The sequence below is a fragment of the Taurulus bubalis genome, assembly GCF_910589615.1.
Source record: "Taurulus bubalis genome assembly, chromosome: 11".
NCBI lineage: Eukaryota > Metazoa > Chordata > Actinopteri > Perciformes > Cottidae > Taurulus > Taurulus bubalis.
In genome coordinates, this window is record NC_136599.1 from 12397644 (window position 1) to 12417992 (window position 20349).

General features: G+C 39.1%; 1 protein-coding gene across 1 annotated transcript; it reads left to right on the forward strand.

The window, feature by feature from the left end:
* Window positions 1-2010: 2010 nt before the first annotated feature.
* ppdpfb (pancreatic progenitor cell differentiation and proliferation factor b) lies at window positions 2011-6565 on the forward strand. The gene is made up of 5 exons (XM_079226853.1): window positions 2011-2179; window positions 3643-3738; window positions 4203-4280; window positions 5679-5772; window positions 6057-6565. Exons 2-5 carry the CDS (start codon window positions 3684-3686, stop codon window positions 6169-6171), a joined length of 342 nt encoding a protein of 113 aa, XP_079082979.1. The 5' UTR covers window positions 2011-2179; window positions 3643-3683; the 3' UTR covers window positions 6172-6565.
* Window positions 6566-20349: the final 13784 nt, after the last annotated feature.

Below are 20349 nucleotides of genomic sequence, written 5' to 3' on the forward strand. Positions count from 1 at the left end.
TACGAATTGAATAATTGGCACAAAGTATCGTTCAGGGAACTTTATAAAAAAAAAGAAGACGCTCAAATTCAATCTTTTGATGTGATTAACTTCAGTCTTCATCTATTATGACAAGAAAAAGCACCATTATGTTTTTAATTCCTCATAACACTTCATGCTGAATAGATGTGAGCATCTGTGGTACCTTTTTTAAGGTTTGATAATACTAGAAAGATTGTTCATCTAAATAATGTATTTAGTGTGTACTATAACCCGATATATTGTATACAAGGGATTACTAAATGGGGTAATGCACAGTGTCCAAGTCAAATACTTCAAACCACTACACTTAAAAAGTAAATTATATTGTTGTGAAATAACTTAAATCTTTAGGTAACACAGCATGATGTTTGTCAATTTAGTTGATTTGGAAAAACCGTAGTTCCCTGACCGGGAATCGAACCCGGGCCGCGGCGGTGAGAGCGCCGAATCCTAACCACTAGACCACCAGGGACACATAAAGTCTATCCTCTATTATGGGGAGCAAACGCTCACAACATAATATAAATGTCTATAGGCGACTAAAAGACACCATCATCGTGTAGTTTTAGTTAATTACTTCTTAGTAGGTCAATGAAATGAGCTCCACCTTTACCAGCTGACACATTAAAGTGATTAACGCCAAGTAATGTATCAATGATTATAATCTATAACACAATATATATAATTATCTTAGTCTCTTTAAGTATATGCTGATGATACTATTTCAAATTGAGTAAAATTTCTAATGCATGATGTACTTTTAACAGTATTCTATACTGTTTTACGATTACGTAAAGATCTGTGTATTTTGCAACAGTTGTCGTGGCCGAGTGGTTAAGGCGATGGACTAGAAATCCATTGGGGTCTCCCCGCGCAGGTTCGAATCCTGCCGACAACGATCGTCTTTTTTTGTCCGCTAATTGTTGTGTAGTTGTTATTATCAATTATAGAAGTATCTATTAATATAGAATTACCTTCACACCACACATGAACTCATAATAGCTGCTTCCTTAGATTATATTAGCAATACAGCAAATTAAGTCATTCTCACCTCTTCAATAACACTTCCCTTATTTGTTTTGTCAAATGTTTTCTTTGAGATTTTAAATAAATTATGCCACATCGTATCCCTTTCTTCTGCACTATTTTATTCGCACTTTTACTTGCATGCTGTTCTTTTTGATTTGTATGAGCATTGTTGGAGGGAGCCTGAGGCTACTTGTTGTGCATATGTAAATAATAATAACAATAAATAATTTGATACTTGAATGGCAAAAGATGACGTATAACATGTATCTGCAAACAACAAAGAAAAACTACTCATGCATGATGAGTGTATCCCTCTCGGCCTACACGTTGCATTTTCAGTGCGGTGCAATTTATGTATTTCGCCACAAGGGGGAGCTCCTTGTGCGGTGCTCAGTGTTCATGTCTCTGTGGTTAGTTAACTGTAATACGGTCAGTGAGTGTATGAAAGGCCCTGAAATTTGATGCATTTCAGGAAAATATGGCAACTAAAACGGATGCTACGAAATATTGCATTAAAAAAAATACAAAAAACATGAAATACAATATAAAGACAAAATATCAACCCAAACTTCAATGTGTGAGTCATCTTGTTTTTAAATTATTATTGTTTTGGTGGGGTGAACTGTTGGTATTGAGGATCATATTCACTGACTATGATTGGAAAAATATCTTTTAAAACAATTATTACATTTGAAATTAAATAAAACGGCACCTACAACGGAACCTACATGATGACGGGAAAGGCATTTCATATTTAAAATCGCAGCTTCCTGCAATTTCTTACACTGCCTTGTCTTAGTTTCCCCACATGAACCTGTACGCGTGCGCTCTGACGTTTCTCTTCTCTTCTCGTCCCGGGCTGACCTTTGGCACTACTTTTTTTGTGTAGTAATATGCGTTTTACGCTCCGCCCCCTGACTACGTTACCAACCCGCCCTTTATAAATACGCACGCCGACCCTCGAAGCCAACAAGAAGCATCGCTGTCTTGTTGCGGACCTTGGAGGGTCTCACTTACCCAAAACTTATTTTCAAATGGGCCCCGTCTCCTAGCGTTTACTGCCCCAGCCTCGCCGACTGAGTTGAATTGGGTGCTACGGAACATCAAGCACGTTTGTGTCCCTAAAAAGGTGAGGGCTTCCCCCGTCGGGGCTATAAAATGGTGGGATCACCGTATACTGGTGGTGGTGAGAGCACATGAGCACACGTGAGAGGCGTCCAGGGCTCGCGACCCGAAAAGACATTTCTGCCAGAAGTTTCCGTTGGTTCAGGCAACAAACCTCCGCGGAGCGGCGGAGGACGAAGATGTTTTTTGGGGTTGAACGTTAGTTTTTCTGGCAGGTCGGGTCGAGCTAAGGGTGCTGCGCTAGCTAGCTAGCTTGTGTTAAAGCAGCTGTTGGAGTCTTTGTTATGTTTCTTTCTTAAACGCAGAAGAATAAACGTCCTGTTGTCGCTGTATTAGTTTGTTCATTTACAGAATAACGTGCAACAGGCGGCGTCGACACAACTGTGTCCGCTGACATTGTGGAAGTGAACAGACAGTTGGGGATTTTGTTTTTTGGGGCTTTTGTTTGGAGACAAAATGTCCCCGTTACACGAGAAAAGGGTCCAGCTTTACGATGTGTTATTGTATCCCCTTTTAAGAGAGCCGTCGTTTAGCCTCTGCCTTCTTAAATTGTGCTGTTATTTAACTATGAATTACATTATCTTCCATGGAACAGAATAACGTCAAAATGTCGGCTTGGTGCAGTGACCAGCTCATGTAAACAAGACCCCTGCAAAACAAGGGGTGACGTCATTGATTGCATTAGGGTGTGAACGTGCTGTGCCAGCAAAAAACAACTCTTTTCTGGTTCTATAATGTATGTATTTTTGTCCGTGAGACCTGAGCAGTTTTATTATACACTTTATGTGTGTGTATATATGTATGGGTTTGAATCATCTGTATTTGTTTTTCTGCAATGCACAACAGCTGGAGTCCATGATGTTTTTCTCATTCTTTTGTCACATTTTCTTGTGTATGTATCTTAGGATTAGTTTACTACTTGATAAAGCAATCGACTAATACCCAACAAACAAAACAAGACATGTATCAATCAAAACTGCCAAACGCATGTAACATGTACAGATACAATGACAAAACGATACATACAGTTACTCATACATACTTGCTTATGCATATGTGCCTAGAAAGAGGATTAGACGATCAACAAGTTGATTGATACTGCTTTATGTTTATTAGATCTGAAACTATTAGGTATTAAATCAGTTAGTAAATTGATAGAACATTTTATATATTTTTTTTTTTCCAAACTGGACTGTTTGGACCAAACATTTGAATTAGTGCATTTTTCACAATTTTCTGATTTTCTAAGCCTAACGATTACTTGATCAATTGAGTAAGTTATTGGCACACATATTTATAGTAATATGACAAATAGCTTTTTAAATAATAATTTCCCCCTGTAATGAAATCCTCGTAATCTCTGTCTTGGTTCCCTTTGTTGTCATTTGACTAGAGTGGAGTATTGAAAACATATCCCAGACAGTTTTGATCATACAGTTTTTTTTTTTTTTTTTTTTGCCCCTCCAGGTTTCCATCAAGCACAGCATACAGGGACCAACTACAGCAGAATGGCATCCATTCCAGCAGGGGGTTCTCTGGTGGCGACCACTGACTATTACCGAAGTGAGTCTCTCTCCTTTTTATTCCCATGTCGCACCATTGCTCAGGGCCAAACTGACTTCTCTCCTTTTGGGTGACTCACTCTGCCGTTGAATTGACACTATACTACCATGGCATGAGGCATCATTAAATGGCTTGAAATTTAGATAAGAGTTATCTTGTTCGGGGCGTAGCGACTAAGAGAACAATACTAGTACCATAAGTAACCTATTCATTGTTTGTATGAACACTCAGTTTTAATGCTGACCAGTCATTTCCTGTGAAGAAATTGTATTTCTCTTTTTAAGGGAACAGATGGATAATACATCAAGGCCTTCTTGGGGGAGGGAGCGTCAAACATAAACCCTTGAGTGTGATTAATAAAAAAATTACCTGGACCTCTTAACTTGTTACCTTTCAGTTTTGTTGAGTATGAATTAACCAACCACTTGCTCAACCCTTTTTCTTTTGATTCTCTCCTCCTGCAGGGCGCATCGGTTCTACATCCAGTAGCAGCTCTTGTGGCAGTTCGGAGTGCATTGGAGAGGTCATCCCTCACCATCCAGGTGTGTGTTTTTATCCATAAAACAGACAACAAAAAATAGATCAATTGAGTCTTAATCAAGTCTTTATGCCAAAGATAACTTCAAATATTCAAGGTTTCCCTTTACAGTTAAACCTGTGTCTGAGGAAAAGCCTCCATAGAAAGGGTAAAACTCAGTTTACAGTAATTGAGTCAGGAAATACCACAAGACAGCTCACGTGTACTCTGGGGAAGAAAATACAAATGGAATGAGTAATTTAAATGGTTTTTATTTTAACAGTGTTCTGTCAGGAGACGCAACACCGACAGGAAGTGTGTCTCTATCACAGATCCAGATGTTTCTGTCTGTTAGAGCAACTGTTTAAAATCTTGTTTGCAGTTTCGGCAAAAGATGGTAACCTTGCTCAACCCACATCATACCTCTGGTAATATCGCAGGCAGAGTGTCAGTAACCTCAAGGATCGCTGTGGTTAGAACAGCTGTTTCCTCAGAGCTACTATGGTTGAGTCATACTGGAAAACAACCATCTCCAGTGTGATCTTGTGTGTTTGTTTTTTTCAGTCATTCAGGCATTTTCTCTCAAGATTACGGGCTTTATTTACTCCCATTCAGTTCTCTGGTTAGAATTCAGACATCAGTATTAACAGAGAAATCATTCAGCCCCATGTAAACAATATGTTCCAGAGGTCCAGTTAAAATCTGCTGACATCACTAGTAATCCTGGATCAGCGACTCAGTGCAGCTTGACTCTGACATCTGCGCCAACTGATAAGTGCTGGCTCAGGGTTGTCGTCTGCATGCGTGTTTCAACCGCTGGGTCAGCTTTTTAATGGCATCAGGGCGCTGATATTTTCACACAGAGCTGGAAATCTGGAAATGAATGTAGGTGAAAGGGGAAGTGTGTGTACACAGACAGTGGAATGCAAAAGCCTTGCATTCCTATTTGTGTGTTAGTTTTACAAATTAAAATGTGATTTAATTAAACGCAGCCCTACACTATAGTATTACTTTGTGGTACTTAACCAAGTAAGCAATGATTCATTTGTTTCCTGACCTCATTTAAAAAAAAAAAAAAAAGTTTAAGCAAATTTAGGAAACTACTTCACATTGTGGACTACTGTGAACTATTTTGGGAGAGGTCCAGTGACTACTCCAGACATATGTAGACACCAGTCCTGATAGTGGAAATGTGAGCCATGTCTCCCTTGGAGCGTAGCTGATGAAACACACTCAACTCAAACACATACTCCACACACTCGCGTTGGGTCACTGTCATGTTCAGTCTGCTGTTTCGCTTCAGAGAGGAATGTTAAACCTGTCATTCACTCTGACTTGGGGTGTTCAAATGTCAAATTAAGATATGGACAGTAGGTGCTGTGTTACGTTTATAAACCTGTGTCTTAATTATCTGCCTCCATAGGACTCCCCAAGCAGGACTCTGGACATTGGTGGTCCAGTTTCTTCTTTGGGAAGCAGCCAGGGATGACTCCATTGACTGAGGAGGCACAGCAGAAGTAAGTAACTTTAACATTAGGAATCAGCAATATGACAATTTGTTTAACATTATATTATGTATGTTTTGTTTCACTTAATAAAAAGGCCATTAATGTCAGAGGTTCTGAAAACACTAACTCAATAAAGTACATTATTCAATCTGGTTTGTTTGTATGATTGGCTGTAGGCTTTGACTCGTCCCTGTGTAAACTAATCACTCTTTACTGGTTTTACAGTCACACCCTCTCTATTGTACAGCATCATGAATGGCTTTTCACCATCTCCCCCTCTTTGTCTCTCTCAGGGTGGGGGTCCAAGGTACAGTGACAAATGGTCAGATCACCTGTGTTGCCAGGGAGTTGGTGATGCAGCGCCAGGTGAGTGAGAGCAGCGAGGCAGGAAGCCCCACCGCCTCCTGATCCAGCAGTCTCACTCTGCTCCATGTCACGCCTGAGGGGGGATTGAACCAACGACCAACGCTAGGTGGCGGGAGGAAGTCCCATTTTACAACCTTATTCGTTTAAAAAATATATTATTTGTTGTAGTTCTAGGGCTGCTTTACTTGTTTTTGTTTCTGTAACCTTGTAGCTTTGTTTTTGAGAAAAAAAAGAATTTCAAATATATATAAAAAAAAAAAAAAACCTAATTAAGATGCAACTGACGAACTCCTTTTGTGTTTATTTTTTTAACATTTGTACTGTGTTTATAATACCGTGTTGCATAAACACTCAACATGCCTTTGTTAAACATTTTTCACTTTTGTCACCCTGTGATTGCAAATGCAATAAAGTAGACTCTTGCAGCCTAATGTTCTGTCGGGTTCACGTCTCTGTTCTTCTCACACAACATTTAGAGCAGAAATGTCCCTTCAACATACAACTTAAAAAGGAATGTATAATTTTTTTTAATAGAAGTATAGTTTGAACACAGTACCTTTTAAGATCATGATTTTAACTTTGTCCATACTTTACTAAAACAAGTGACGTGTCCATGGCAGTTGGCTGAAATAGCCCTATAAGGACCAGGAGGTGAAGGATTCAGTGTTTGCCAGCAGTGGTTCACTTGTTTTGTACAGGGCTATTCCAAGAACAGAGTAAACATCTAGAGAGCAGCACTTCACGTCCTCCAACCGCTGCTGCTGCTGCTGCTGGTGAACTCAGAGCCTGGAGTTGTGCAACCGTTTGTTTAGTTTCTAAACACCCACTATATGTGAGTCTAGCCGTCTCTAAGGATTAAATGAACAAACATTACTGCACAAACTAGGCTAAAGTCACCCTGCCAGATTGTTTTATGCTTCTGAAGTTTCAATCAAATTTAAAATGGCAAACATTTTGGGATATTGCTTTGCAAACATTCATCACACTTTAAGAGCTAGCCTTGACACTAAATGTACTTTCAAAATATCTAGATGAAGCGGTTGAAATGTACAAGTTAAAGTTTTACATTCAAAACTTCCCTTAAGTTAAAGCAGAATGTACTCAAATAATTAAAGTAAAAGTACTTGTTAGGCAGAATAGTCCCTTTCAGAGAGTTATATTATTATGCATGTAATTGTAATATTTTTTACGAATACTTTAACACAAGCAGCATTTTAATGGTACAGTTGGAGTTGGAGCTAATTTGAATTTATCTATAAGCAGTTGGATTGTTTTGACTTCATGTTTTCTTGTACAGTCATATGTAAAGTAACTCAAGCTGTTAGATAAATGTAGTTGAGTGAAAAGTACCACATTACCCTCTGAGATGTAGTGGAGAAGAACTACGGCAATCTCTTTCCTCCTGCCTAAACCTAACCAATCAACCAACGGAGACGACAAGCCTCTCAGAGGCCGCTTATCCAGGCGGATTATTTAAACCATCTTCTTACCTGTTGCACACCTACAGCCCATGCAAATTGCGGTTGGCTCATTTTATAGTTTTATGACAACAACCACTCCTTCAGAATCATAAACAAACTAACATACCGACAACAACAGGGTGTTGCTTCACGGCGGGTTTATTTTATGGAAGAATATTACATTTTAGGTTTTAGTTTCTGCTACTAGATAGATAGATAGATATATACTTTATTAATCCCCAAGAGGAAATTTGTTGTCGTAGTAGCGCCTTACAATTTACAGATACAAGTAAACACAAGATAAATATATTTAAAAAAAAATTAAAAAGCAATCGGGATGAAAGATATATACAAAATAAAATTAAAATAAGGTAAAATATATATAAATTTACACAAATAAAATAGAATGCAGATAACTGGAATGAAATATATGTACAGCTGCAGAGTGTATTCATTAATTTCTCTAATTAAATGTAAACAATAGAGAGTGCAAAATGCAAAGTATGTATGTGAAGTGTGTGAAGTGTAATACGCATACACGTGTACAGTGATAATTAATCCACAGAGGATCTAGCAAGTGGTGACTTATTGTAAAGTCTTATTGTCGTGGGCAGGAATGTTCTCCTGTATCTGTCCTTGTGACAGCGGAGCGTGATGAATCTCTTGGAGAAAGTGCTCTGCTGACCCTGCAGTAGGTGGTGGGGAGGGTGGTCTGGGTTGTCCAATATGAACAAAAGTTTCTTCAGTGTCCTCCTCTCCACCACCTGTTCCAGATACTCCATTTTACAGCCGATGATGGAGTCGGCCTTTTTAACCAGTTTGTTAAGTCTGTTGGTGTCACCGGCTCCAATGCTGCTCCCGCAGCAGACAATGGCGAAGTACAGAGCACTGGCCACAACCGACTGGTAGAACATCTCCAGCATCTTGCTGCACACATTGAAGGATTGAAGCTTCCTCAGGAAAAAGAGTCGACTCATCCCCTTCTTGTAAACAGTGTTGATGTTGGCCTTCCAGTTCAGTCGGCTGTCGCTAATAAGACTGGAAGTCTGAGTTTCTAGTGCTGCTGTTTGAGACCACCATAAATAATCTCCCCAGATGTGCGGAAGGCGCTTATCTTTACAAAGGTGGGTACTGCTGGAGCTAATGTTGGTCATTTTGTGTGAGTTCAGTTTGTTGTTTACCTGCTTGGCTAATCTCAATAAGCTTTGAAGTTCATGTATTGTGGTTGTAGTTGCTGTTTTGGCATCTGCAGGATGAAATGCTGCTACTTTCTATCTATGAATCGATCTACCTGTAGTAGCTATATTTGCATTGTTACTAATTTAATTAAGTGCCAGGGCCCAACGGTCGTCACTTGACTGCTCTACAGCCTCCATGACTCACTTTGGTGGCAGACGTGGTTCTGACATTCAATCCTTTTCTGTCTAACCTTGTATTTCATATGAGTGTAACAATCCATTGATCTTGGTCAGTGTATTTATCCAATGATCAACAATTCAATATGATTGATGCAAAGTGAAAACATACCACGTTATAATACATATCATCACCTTTAGGATACAGCTTTAGTTTGAAATTCCCATGGCAAGTTTGTTTTACCGTTTCAGTCCAAGCACACCTCTTTCCTGCAGAGCCCAGTAATACAATTGTCAGATCACACGTTAGTGCTGATTGTGTTAAATGGGCATACGGTATTGTCTCATATCGATCGGGACCCTAAATTGATTGGATCAAAATTGTATTGTGGCAGACTTTGTGACATCAGCATGTATTGTATCGGTGTCCAAACAATCAATATAATGGTGTACCATCATGAAACTTGTGATTTATTTCATATTAATCGCTTATTATCACTTATATTGCCTTTACAATGGCAATGGTCATTTATTTATTAAATGTATTGTTTACCTTCATTGCATAGAAGGCCACCGGCTCCATTCAGTTAAGTTGATGGCGATGCAGAAAAAAAGAAAAAAAACTAACTTAAGCCTATTCCGTTCCGCAGAATCACGAACCTGTTTACCCTCTGACTTATACAAGTAATCCTGACATGCAGAGAACAAATTTCCCTGCTGACTGTCATGCAGCAATAATCCTGACGCATGGATTTTCCCATTTGACTGTGAAATGGGTTTATGTAAGCCCCGCTGTCCTCCATTCACCCCTCCAGCCTCTGTTTCTGTATGGAGGGAGGACAAACAATTCTGCAAAGGGGCACCTCTGCATGACAGTGTTGAGGGTTTCTTCTGTGGCCCATTTAAAGAGCAGAGCCGCTGCTCGTCCTCCTACGCTGCAGTTTTTCCAGTTTACCAAGTGCTCGGGGGTTCATCGGGAAGTGGGAGGGAAGGAGGCGATCTCATTCAATTGTTGTCAGACTCCCGTCCCCGTTTGTCTGTTCCACAACATCTGTTCTTCCTTTGACTCCCTGGTTGTAGTACTGGGCGATGGTTGAAGTCTGTATCACGATGGTATTAGGAATATTGATTAATTACCTCCTCCTATAAGGAAGTTATGTTTTGGGTTTGGCTTGTGTGTCTGTCAGGATTAGGGGAAAAACTACCCTTCATGAAGCTTAATGTAAGGGTGTGTCACAACCGTCACTAGACGGTAGTGCTTTTATTTTTGTTGTCTTGTCACTTCCTGTTTTACTTTGAAATCATCCTCCTGTGTCATGTCTGCTGTCTTTACTTCCTCATATGTGATTACCTCTCCCTGCCCTGATGTGTTTCACCTGTGTCTCGTTAACTCCCCTCCCAGTGTGTATATATACTCTGTGCTTCACTTGTCTCGTTGCCAGTTCCTTTTTCTTCACCTGTGAGTCAACTTACCAGCGTTTTTCCTGCCTGATATCCTGTTCTGATTCCGACGTCCCTTCGTTTCCGAGTAAGCCCGATCCCTGCCTGTACCTCTGCCGAGTTTGACTGCCTTCCTGTGAATGACCCTGGACTGTTTACGTTGGCGATTCTACTCTCCCCTGAGTGAGACAGCTGCTCTCACCACAGCGGGTCAGAGCCTTGCCGACCGGCCTCAGTCCCTCCCCAGTTACATCGGGAGAACCTTCGGCGGTCCTTCTCCAGAGACTCTATCCTGTTGCAATATTACCTTTATCAATAAAGGAATCCTTGTGAACTTTACTCTCTGCCTCGGGTCGTGCATTTGGGTTCTTTCATTAGTGCTCCGGCGTGACAGGGTGTAGCATGGGCCTAGGAAGAACTCGCTACATTTTAGAGTGGCTCAGACTCACAGCGTGGATACTCACATTATTTTTCTTTGGCCAAACGGCCTTTAGTGGAGGTTGGTGCTGTCAGAGGGTCCCTTTGGATAGCCTAGTTATTTTTTCTTTTAATTGAATATTGATTAGTGATTTGACACTATATTAATGCTCTGCATTTTAAATGTAGCACCATTAAGTACATTTTGCTGATGATACTCATGTACCATTATGAATGCAGGACTTGTACTAACTTGTAATGGACTATTTTAATAGTGCAGTATTCAAGTAAACAATCTAAATACATGTCATACCACTGAGTTTGATTGAATTCAAACTAACATGCAATTTGTCAAAATGTATTTGATTGCAATAGCATACTACATCCCTATCCCAAAGTTAGAATTTTAAATAAGTACCAGCCTTTATAATTAAATATCAAAATGGTTGCCAGGTAAGTTTCTGGCAATCGACTATTGATTTAATCAACTAATCAATGCAGCTCTAAATTTATATCAGCTGTGCTTACATGTCTGTGAATTGTGGAAGGGATTAGGGAATCATGAAATATATTTAATTATCCTCAGTTCATTTATGGAGAAGGCCGCTGAAAACAATCTTACAAATCACAAACTGTGAATTTTCACATTACTGGTCCACTGAAATGAAGCTCAGTTTTAGGACTTGTGTCCATATTACATTTACATTGCTCACCATTTTAACCACTTTTCTCCGTTATAAGTTGTTTTTGCCCAAATCCAACTTTGTGACGATACAAACTTTTGACTCTCCTCGAGGCCTAAAATTTCATAAATGTTAATTGCAAATATGCAATTGACATTTTTTACTGCATCCACAAGCTTTGATAGTAAATGTTAAATTTAAATGCCTTTTTACTTGGAAATCATCAACTATGTCTGAGCTTGTCCATTTGAGTCAGGCTGTCAAATCCCGAGCAGCTTCAGGGATGTGGACGTTAAGGGGACCTGCTTTTTTAACTTCCTTTCAGTCTATGAACAATGAGGTGCGCTTGTTTCCTTCTACTTGACGCCCCGGTCCGCAGGGCTTGTTGGTTTGGATGTGGAGAAGGGAAGAGAAGAAGTGTCCAGGACAATGTTGACCCATAATCCTTTGGTGCCAATGCCACCTGGGAATCCTGGGAAAAGAGAAACACAAAGAGTTGAATCATAAAGCAACTTAAAAATATCTTATTGTAAGTGAATCCACCTGTGTAAGATATATTAGCTCGTTGGAGCTTCCCTGAGTGTTATGTATATACTAAACATGCAAAGAAATCAATTTATTGCGTTTAAATAAGTATTATGTAGGATTCTGCTGTTCTGTTTTACAGTATTTGAGGTTCATTTTAAAAGCTGAACAGCTCTTAACGCTGCATTTCAGGTCACTGGGTACACTGGTCATTGAAAACTCATCCTCATCTCCCCGCCCTTCTTCTTTCGCAACATCTGTTCTGCTTTCGGGTCACTGGTTATTTTTTAGATTGATACCGCTGACATCGATCACTAGTTTATTTTTAAGTGAATCCCACATGCTGCTGCTATAAATACAACCTAAGCATGCAACCAAATAAGTATAGTCATCCCCAGCTGACAAATACCTTCTTGATCTCTCACTTTTGATACAAATTACAGTCCCCAGTTGTTTTTGGAATCTCTTTTTAGAGAGTAAAAGTTATGTTTGTGGCCCCTTTCTAATAGATGTATGTCTTCAGTAAAAGAGAATGAGTGTTTGGCACTGAGAGCCACAGACAGAGTATTATTCTGAATTTGATACAGGTCATGTTCACACCATATTCCATTTGGATATTCTGAATGTAGTATTTTTCTAAAATTCTTTGGACTTGTATATGCCACATTCAGAATAGCAGGTTTTTTGCTGCTGTTTGCGACACACGGCCTCTTGCCTGTTTTTAGCTAGCTCTGTGCGTTGTACACACCATAGGAGTTGTTTTTTTAATAGTAATCAGAGTATGCACAGCTGCATGTAAATGTGAATATTAGTAGAATATTAATTTTCATAAGCCGTGTAAACAGCTCAGTAGGAACATCATCTTTTTTCGGAAGGGAAATCTTTATGCTGCAACATCCAATGACATTTTCGACAATAGTGTGCTTCTAACTTTGTGTTTGGCCTTTATGTTTCGACATAACCATGAACTCGTGCTCAAAGCCAGCTCCATTTAAAAAAAATGGTTGTTGCAGTTTTCAACACCTTTGGGATAACCTGTTTTGTTTTGGTGGCTGAATGGCAGCACATCCCTGCAGTTAGAAGACCTTCCTTTTAAAAAGAAGTGTACTGTGTCTGTGTATAGAGTTTTACCGTGGGGTGTTGCCATGGTGACCCAGAGGGTGAACTGTCTGTGATTGTGTCTGATGAAGTCGTTCTGACAGCTGAGCCCTTCATCAACAGTCTTCATCTGCTCCGGGCTGGGGGGCAGGTCTGACAACGAGAGAGACAGACACATGTACGCTGAGCTAATGCACTTTTATTAGACATAAGCAAATGTCACTGAGAGACAGGAGCTCAAAAGGAAAATGGCAAATACAGAATTCAGAATCAGAATTCAGAATCATTTGATCCATAAAATGTCAGAACATAGTTAAAGAAATGTCCCAAAGCCTATTGTAAATTTCTTGTTTTGCAATTAAGGTTGAAATTCATGATTTTATGAAAAATACTGTCACAACTAATGATAATTATCATTTTATAAATATTGTCAATTATTATTTTTACATTTATTTGCTTATCTATTTAGTCAATAAATTGTGAAAAGGCAAAATCTTCCCATCATAATATCTTAAAACTGAACAACAAGATCACTTTTACTAGTGAATTTAGATTTTCTGCTCGGCTCAAACTTGGTTGTACAGAAGAAAGTGTTTTAAGTACTCGACAAGATGACATACAGTTAAGACCATAAGGGAGTTATTTTGCCTGGAGGAACGCAGAGTTCAGCCAGCAGGGTCAAAGTTTAAAATCGGTTCAGAAGGCAGTGTTTTTCTTAAAAAAACATACATTTCCTAGTATTTTGCTATCTTTACTCATGCATGAAGGAAACACGTGCACACCTCAGGCTTTAAAAATAATGTTTACTGTGTGTGTGTGTGTGTGTGTGTGTGTGTGTGTGTGTGTGTGTGTGCGCGCGTGTGTGTGTGTATACTTTTGTAGAAGTGATTGCGGGCGAACAGACAGGCTGGAGAGTTGACGCTGGTCATGATGTGTCAGATGTGCAGAGTCAGTCACCTACAGGGTTAATTAGAGAGAGAGAGGGAGATCATGACTCCGGTCAAAGCTGAATTTCAGCAGATGACCCAGCAGGTCTTTATACGTTTTAATCAGCTCAGTATTATGGTATGGTGAAGTAAACAAAGAAAGAGAAGCTTTTTCATTTGCTGTCATTACAAACTAGAGCTGTGACTTTAGCTTGAACCATATGTTGTCATGCTGACATGCGTTCGAAAATCCATTGATTTCGGAGTCTTGTGTTGCTTTTAATGTTTCTGATTTAACCATGTAAAGTAACAGTATCAGTACATATTGTTGAATTGGGACACAACTTGGGTGCCTGGAGATTCTGTGGTAGAAATAAACTAGATTGAAAACATGATCAGAGAGAGAAGAGGGCGCCACCTACAGAAAATAAAAACTGCACCAACGGAGAGTCTAAAATAATGTCAAGAGGGAGACGTGAAGGAAAGAAAGAAGGTAAATACCGAGTTGAGTTGAGTATGTCCAAATAACCAAACATAAGAAACGGTTCTTCCAATAAAAGCAAGGACAGTTTGTTCCCTATCAGCTGATGCTTTTATTATTATATACTGTGTGTGTGTGTGTTTGTGTCTGTGTCACATTCCTGTTTTTGTGCTGATCTTATTAGAAGTGGAAATAAAATGAAAAACACGAGTCTCCCTGTTGAATCCCCCAGTTTTAATTCCACATATCTTAATTGATATCTCGTTTCAATGTTGATGTTGTAATTTGTTCTTGTAAGCTGAAGCAGCCCTCGCAGTCTATTTTTACTTCACTCAACACACCTGATGGCCACCGATAGAGTAATTTATAATCATATTATAACAAGTAGCAATTGTAATGCATTTCAACTATGGGAATTATATTAAACTATAATCCTGGCATCAGCAATTTTGAAGTATTATGATACTTACATTGTGATGCATTAAAAATGCGTCACAATGTGGTAGGATTATTGAATATGTTTGTGATTATAACTGTTCCGTTCTATTGAAACAGATTATAACATTAGTATGTTTATAATGCATTATAAACATGGGAAACTGCTACCTAATGTTTTAATGCACGCTAATCCAGTTGTGGTTGTTGGGAGATTTTTGACACAAACGCTTAATAAGTGTGCAAATAATATCGAAAGAAAAGACACGGTAAAAATGCACTTACCTGAAAGTTATGCAGCTATTCTGTAAATATGAATGTATTTAAAGAGATTTGTTCCCAAATGGATGCTACTTGAAGTGCATTAAAGAAAAGAGGCCACCTCCAGTGTTGGTTACATAACTATGTTTGATCATGCTGGGATGATAACAGACAGAGAGAGAGAGAGAGAGTGTGTGTGTGTGTGCGTGTGTGTGTGTGCGTGCGTGCGTGTGTGTGCGTGTGTGTTGGAAAGATACACAGCTCTGGGTATGTGTGGTAACCCTAAAGTCAAAGGTCAGTCCAATGTGCTAGAGTAGAGCCAAGACAACAGGAAATATGTCTGGTAATAGTCCCCAATAAACCCACGTGCCATATAAGCTTACTTGCAACTTCTAAGTCAAACTGTGTACGGTTTCTTCTCATGAAGCTGCTTGTTACTACATAGATTGTGCTTTATCTCTTAAGTGATTACTTTTAATTTTCTCTGTTTTGTAAGGAGAACCTAAACACATCTTATGTAAGACAGGTCTGTCAGTAAGATGTAGGGGAAAGGTCTTCACCGCCCACTGGTGACTCAAAGTCCTATAGAGCCTGCCACTCCTTTTCTTCCGTAAGACCTGAAGCCCTCCTCTCTCTCTCTCTCTCTCCAGGTTTTTCATCTGTACATCTCTCCCACTTTTCTCCCTTTTTCAAAGCATTAGCTCATTAGGATAATAGGAAGGAAAAAGGAAAGAGGTAAAGAAAAGGAAATGAGAAAAGAGAGGTGGAATGACAGGGAAAAAAAAATCTAGAACAGAAATAATTAGGGAAATGAGGAAGGAAGGAAGCAAAGACAGACAGACATTGGGGAGGGAAGGAAGAAGGACAAAGAGTAAAGGGGAAGAAGAAAGATAGAAACGAGGAAGGAAATAACAAATGAAAGAAAGAAGAGAAACAAAGACGGGATACAAAAAGAAATAAAGAGGGAAGGAAGTAAGGGAAGAAAGACAGAAGGAAGGAAATAATGAAATAAATAAACAGCGAAGAAGAGAAGGGAGTAAAGAAGGGAAAAAAAGAGGGAAGGAAATAAAGAAGGAAGGAAACAAGAAAAAGGCGAAGGAAAAAAAATAGAGAAACGAGGAAGGAAACAAAAAAGGAAGGAAATAAAAGAAGTAAACATAAAAAAGAGTAGAGCAAAGAAGGATATGTCAGCACATGTACTTGTCCCTTAGCCTTATTGAATCACACTGAATGGTTCACTGCTGATAAACAGACTCTTTCTATTTTCATGCAGAGACCCACCTGAAACACGCTCTTCAACCTCAGATTAATAAACCGGCTACAAAACAAAAACTCTGCAGAATCCTCAAAGTTTCAGATAGATATTGTGCAGGAAATGAACCCAACATCTGCAGGTTCCCCTCTGAGGGGAATGACCATTCAGTTTTGTATTTCATGTGCTGCGTAGGAGTGGCTTGTGTTTTTGCCAAAGAGTCAAGTAGCATCCAAGTCAAAAGGTCAGCAGCTGTTTACCTCACAGACACGGGTACTTCTTTTAGCTCCGCTGTGACCTACATTTGAGGTGGATGTAGATCAAAGGTCACATTGATGGAAGTGGGGGGTTCCCTTGCATCGGCGTGACTGTGCAGACTTTTCGACTATCCCAGGATTATCAGTAATATATTATTTACAGCCTCTGCCCTGCTAAAGCACAGTCCAGCTGCACCTGCAGAGCCTCCACCTCCGACTACGGCTTACAAGTCGTATTTTACCACAGCCTTGTCGTTTAGTGGGCAGCCCGAGGTCATGCCGAGCATTGCTCATGCAAACTGCTTTTTTTTTGGAGGGAATGTATCTATTTATTTTTTATGATTAGTAACTTAGGCATTCAGGGTACAGTGTGGCCATTATAACCATATACTTTATATAAAGATGGATGGTGGGTTTTCAGTAAAGTGAAGCCCAAATATCCGGATAGGGGAGCTGCTACCTTGAGATTTTGCAAATCATTTAGAGCCATCTTGGAGTCTGAGCAGTAGTGATTGATACTCATACACCCGCTCATGGGTTTTACTTCACAGCACTGAGTACTTTTACTCTTCAGTACATTTTTCTGATTATACCCACGTACTCTTACTTTAATTGACAATTTAATACTTAATTATTTTCACTTCATACTTCTTCCATCATTGCCCCTTTCCAAAAATTACAAATGCATAACTATTTGCTTTTAATGGTCAATTCCTTGACGTGTCACTAACTGAACTATTCATAATAACCGGTGTTGTGCTAAAGGCGTATAGTTATTTTTCTGCAGGGAAAACTAAACGGGGATTGAAAGCAACCTAAAATTGAACTAACACATCACAACACTTGCTTGTGATCTTGGCTGTTGAACAACAGCTCTTTCTGCCTGTCAGCACAGCTCAACCTCAGCCTCTAATCCACTTCTTCTCAGTCGGACCAGTGTGAAGAAAGCTGCATGATTCAGATGGAACAGTTCATCATTTTAAATATAATCTGACGAGATTATTTTGATGAAATTTCTACTGAAAATGGCAAATGTGAACACAAGACTACTATATTATACTTAAAAACACCACGACTAGATGTCTGCAGCTATTAATGGTTGTTGCCCTCTCTTGTTACAAGAGCGGACTTTGCCCTGCACGCTGTGAAGCAACAAGTCTCTATTAAGCCAGACTCTGACTAATGACACAAATGCCAAGGAGATTTGCCTTGTCAGCAGACGGCCGAGCAGTACGGTTTTTGGTAGGAGAGAGTTTACAAAAACAAGCTATAATCCCCTGACCTCAGAGTGCACTTTACTTTCTCCTGGATCACATCAAACAGTATCTCTGTACATACAATCATTAAGGCTCTATGCTCCCTGTGCAGCCACTATCAGCAGAGTAAACATGGCAAGTAAGTACTTGACCTACTTGCTGCACTTTCTTTTTCCTTTTTACTAGTATTGGTCACTTGTCTTTTGTTTTATTTTTTTACCGCCTGCGCATTTATCTTGCTTACGACTAGATCCATAGTCTCAACAAATCAAATGAAAATGTAAAAACTCTGTAAAAAATACGTTTAATTTCTTCTCTTCTGAATTTGCATCATATTTCCATTTTTTTGGAGGATTGAATCTCACTTGTAGATGCTATTTGAGAAAATATAATAATATAATATATATAATAAACAGACTTAAGATAACTTTGATTCAGAGACTTCATTCCTTTTTAACAGATCTACAGGAAAGTCTTTCATCACACAAGCTCCCAAACTTACGATCTACGGAATCCGCCAATTGTGCCAACACCACTGTCAGACAAAGCCTGCACTAAATGAATTTCTAAAAATAAAAGACACTGTTAACACATAGTGCTATTTTATAGTAGAAAAAAGCGATGATATGCATAATTAAAAATAGGAAATACATCCTGGAATTTTTTTTTATTGGTGTTTTTATTGGTGTTTTGTTTTACTTGCATGACACATTTAATTGTGTTAAAGCGAAAGTTAAAAAAAAAATGCTAATCTTCATATAATAATGTTAGTTTTCAAGAAACGGAAACACATTTCTAAAACACAGAATTTCCCTTCACTTCCTCTGCTTTTCACAATAAATACTATCCTTGGCACCCTTTATTTTCTTAGCAGGCTGTACTTTGTATAAACTTTACAAAAAGGAAGCGTTGGAGCCTTACGCCACCTCCCAGCAACACGTTGCACCGTTCAAGTGTTTACTTCTCAACAAATTACCCCTTGGGGATTAATACAGTATCTATCTATGTATGTATGTATGTATGTATGTATGTATGTATGTATGTATGTTCTTGTGGGACTAAAATGGCCAACGTCAAGAGGATATTTTCATATTGTGAACAGTGTTTAAAACGGACCCTGGGGGAAAAAAGCCTTAAAAGTTTTACCTTTGGTTGTAATCAGGCTTTTCAGATCAATCTCATATCGGTAAAGATGCAGAACAAGACCAGATATTATCAGAAAGATATTGTGATCAGAAGTATAAAGCAGAAAGGAGTCAGAGTCTAGGTTGGTAGATGGAAGGATGATGGAGGATCAGGAGGCCGATTAGTTGCTCGTTGTTTCACTCTTCCTCTCAGGAGTGTCTCTTCTCCTCTTCGCACAAGACACCTCCCTGAAGCTTAATGCATTGAAGAGGCAGACCTCTCTCTTCTCTCTTTCCTCCTCCACCCTCCTTCATCCTTCCCCATGAATCAGTTCCTGTTACTTTTGGCAGTGTCTGTCATTGTCTACAATGATACACTACACTATGGCTGTTGGGTCGTAGTAAATAATAAATGAAGGAGCAGGTGAAGGGGGTAAATATGCATCGTAAATACTAGGCATTTCCAAGATTACAGTGGCAAATTTACGAGAACAAACTCACAAATTGAAATCCATATAATTTACAATCAGCCTTCTGCTAACTTCGCAAAATCCGTTGCTAGTTCTCCCTATCGTGGTATTATTAAGTAAGTTAAAACGTACTTACACTTATTAATCCTTGTCAGCCCGATACCTGCAGTTTCAATGCATTTACCAAAAATTGAACACATGAAATGTCAGTACACGAGTGCACATAAAGTGTCGTTTGATTTGACAACAGAGATGCGACCGCAGTATGATGACGTTGATCCAACCTTGCAAAGTAAAGTGAGGTGATTCCTTGTTGTGTCTTTTTTTTATTAAATGAAATTACATTTGAGACTTTAAAATCTCAGAGAATATGCATGTTTTTTTTCTTGTAAATGTATGACTTTAATTGTAAAACAATGTTTTAGTACTTACTCCCTCTCCCAACTCTGTATTCATTTTTTCTACGAATCCGAACACTTGAGAACACTTTAGCTGATTGAACATTCAAAAGTGTTGCTTGGAACCTAATGCAGGAATCTGCTGAATTTCCCCACATCAGCACTCTGTTTTAATAAGATGATTGGTGTGTGACCCACTTAGACAATAAATTAGCTTGAGGAGACAAACCTGTTGTTATTGAGAAAATCTGACTCAAATCCAACCTGGCTGCTGATCCGATTAGTTCAGAAACAGAGTTTATGACACATATATTTATTTCTGCCTTCTCTGACAAATATTTATTTCTGCCTTCTCTGCCTCACACTTGATTTTGTTACCTCC

Excerpts from the sequence above, each read along its gene's own strand:
- ppdpfb (XM_079226853.1), top strand. The coding sequence starts at position 3,684 with ATGGCATCCATTCCAGCAGGGGGTTCTCTGGTGGCGACCACTGACTAT. Across the intron at positions 3,739-4,202 it reads GACCACTGACTATTACCGAA|GGCGCATCGGTTCTACATCC; the intron begins GTGAGTCTCTCT and ends CTCCTCCTGCAG. Across the intron at positions 5,773-6,056 it reads ACTGAGGAGGCACAGCAGAA|GGTGGGGGTCCAAGGTACAG; the intron begins GTAAGTAACTTT and ends TGTCTCTCTCAG.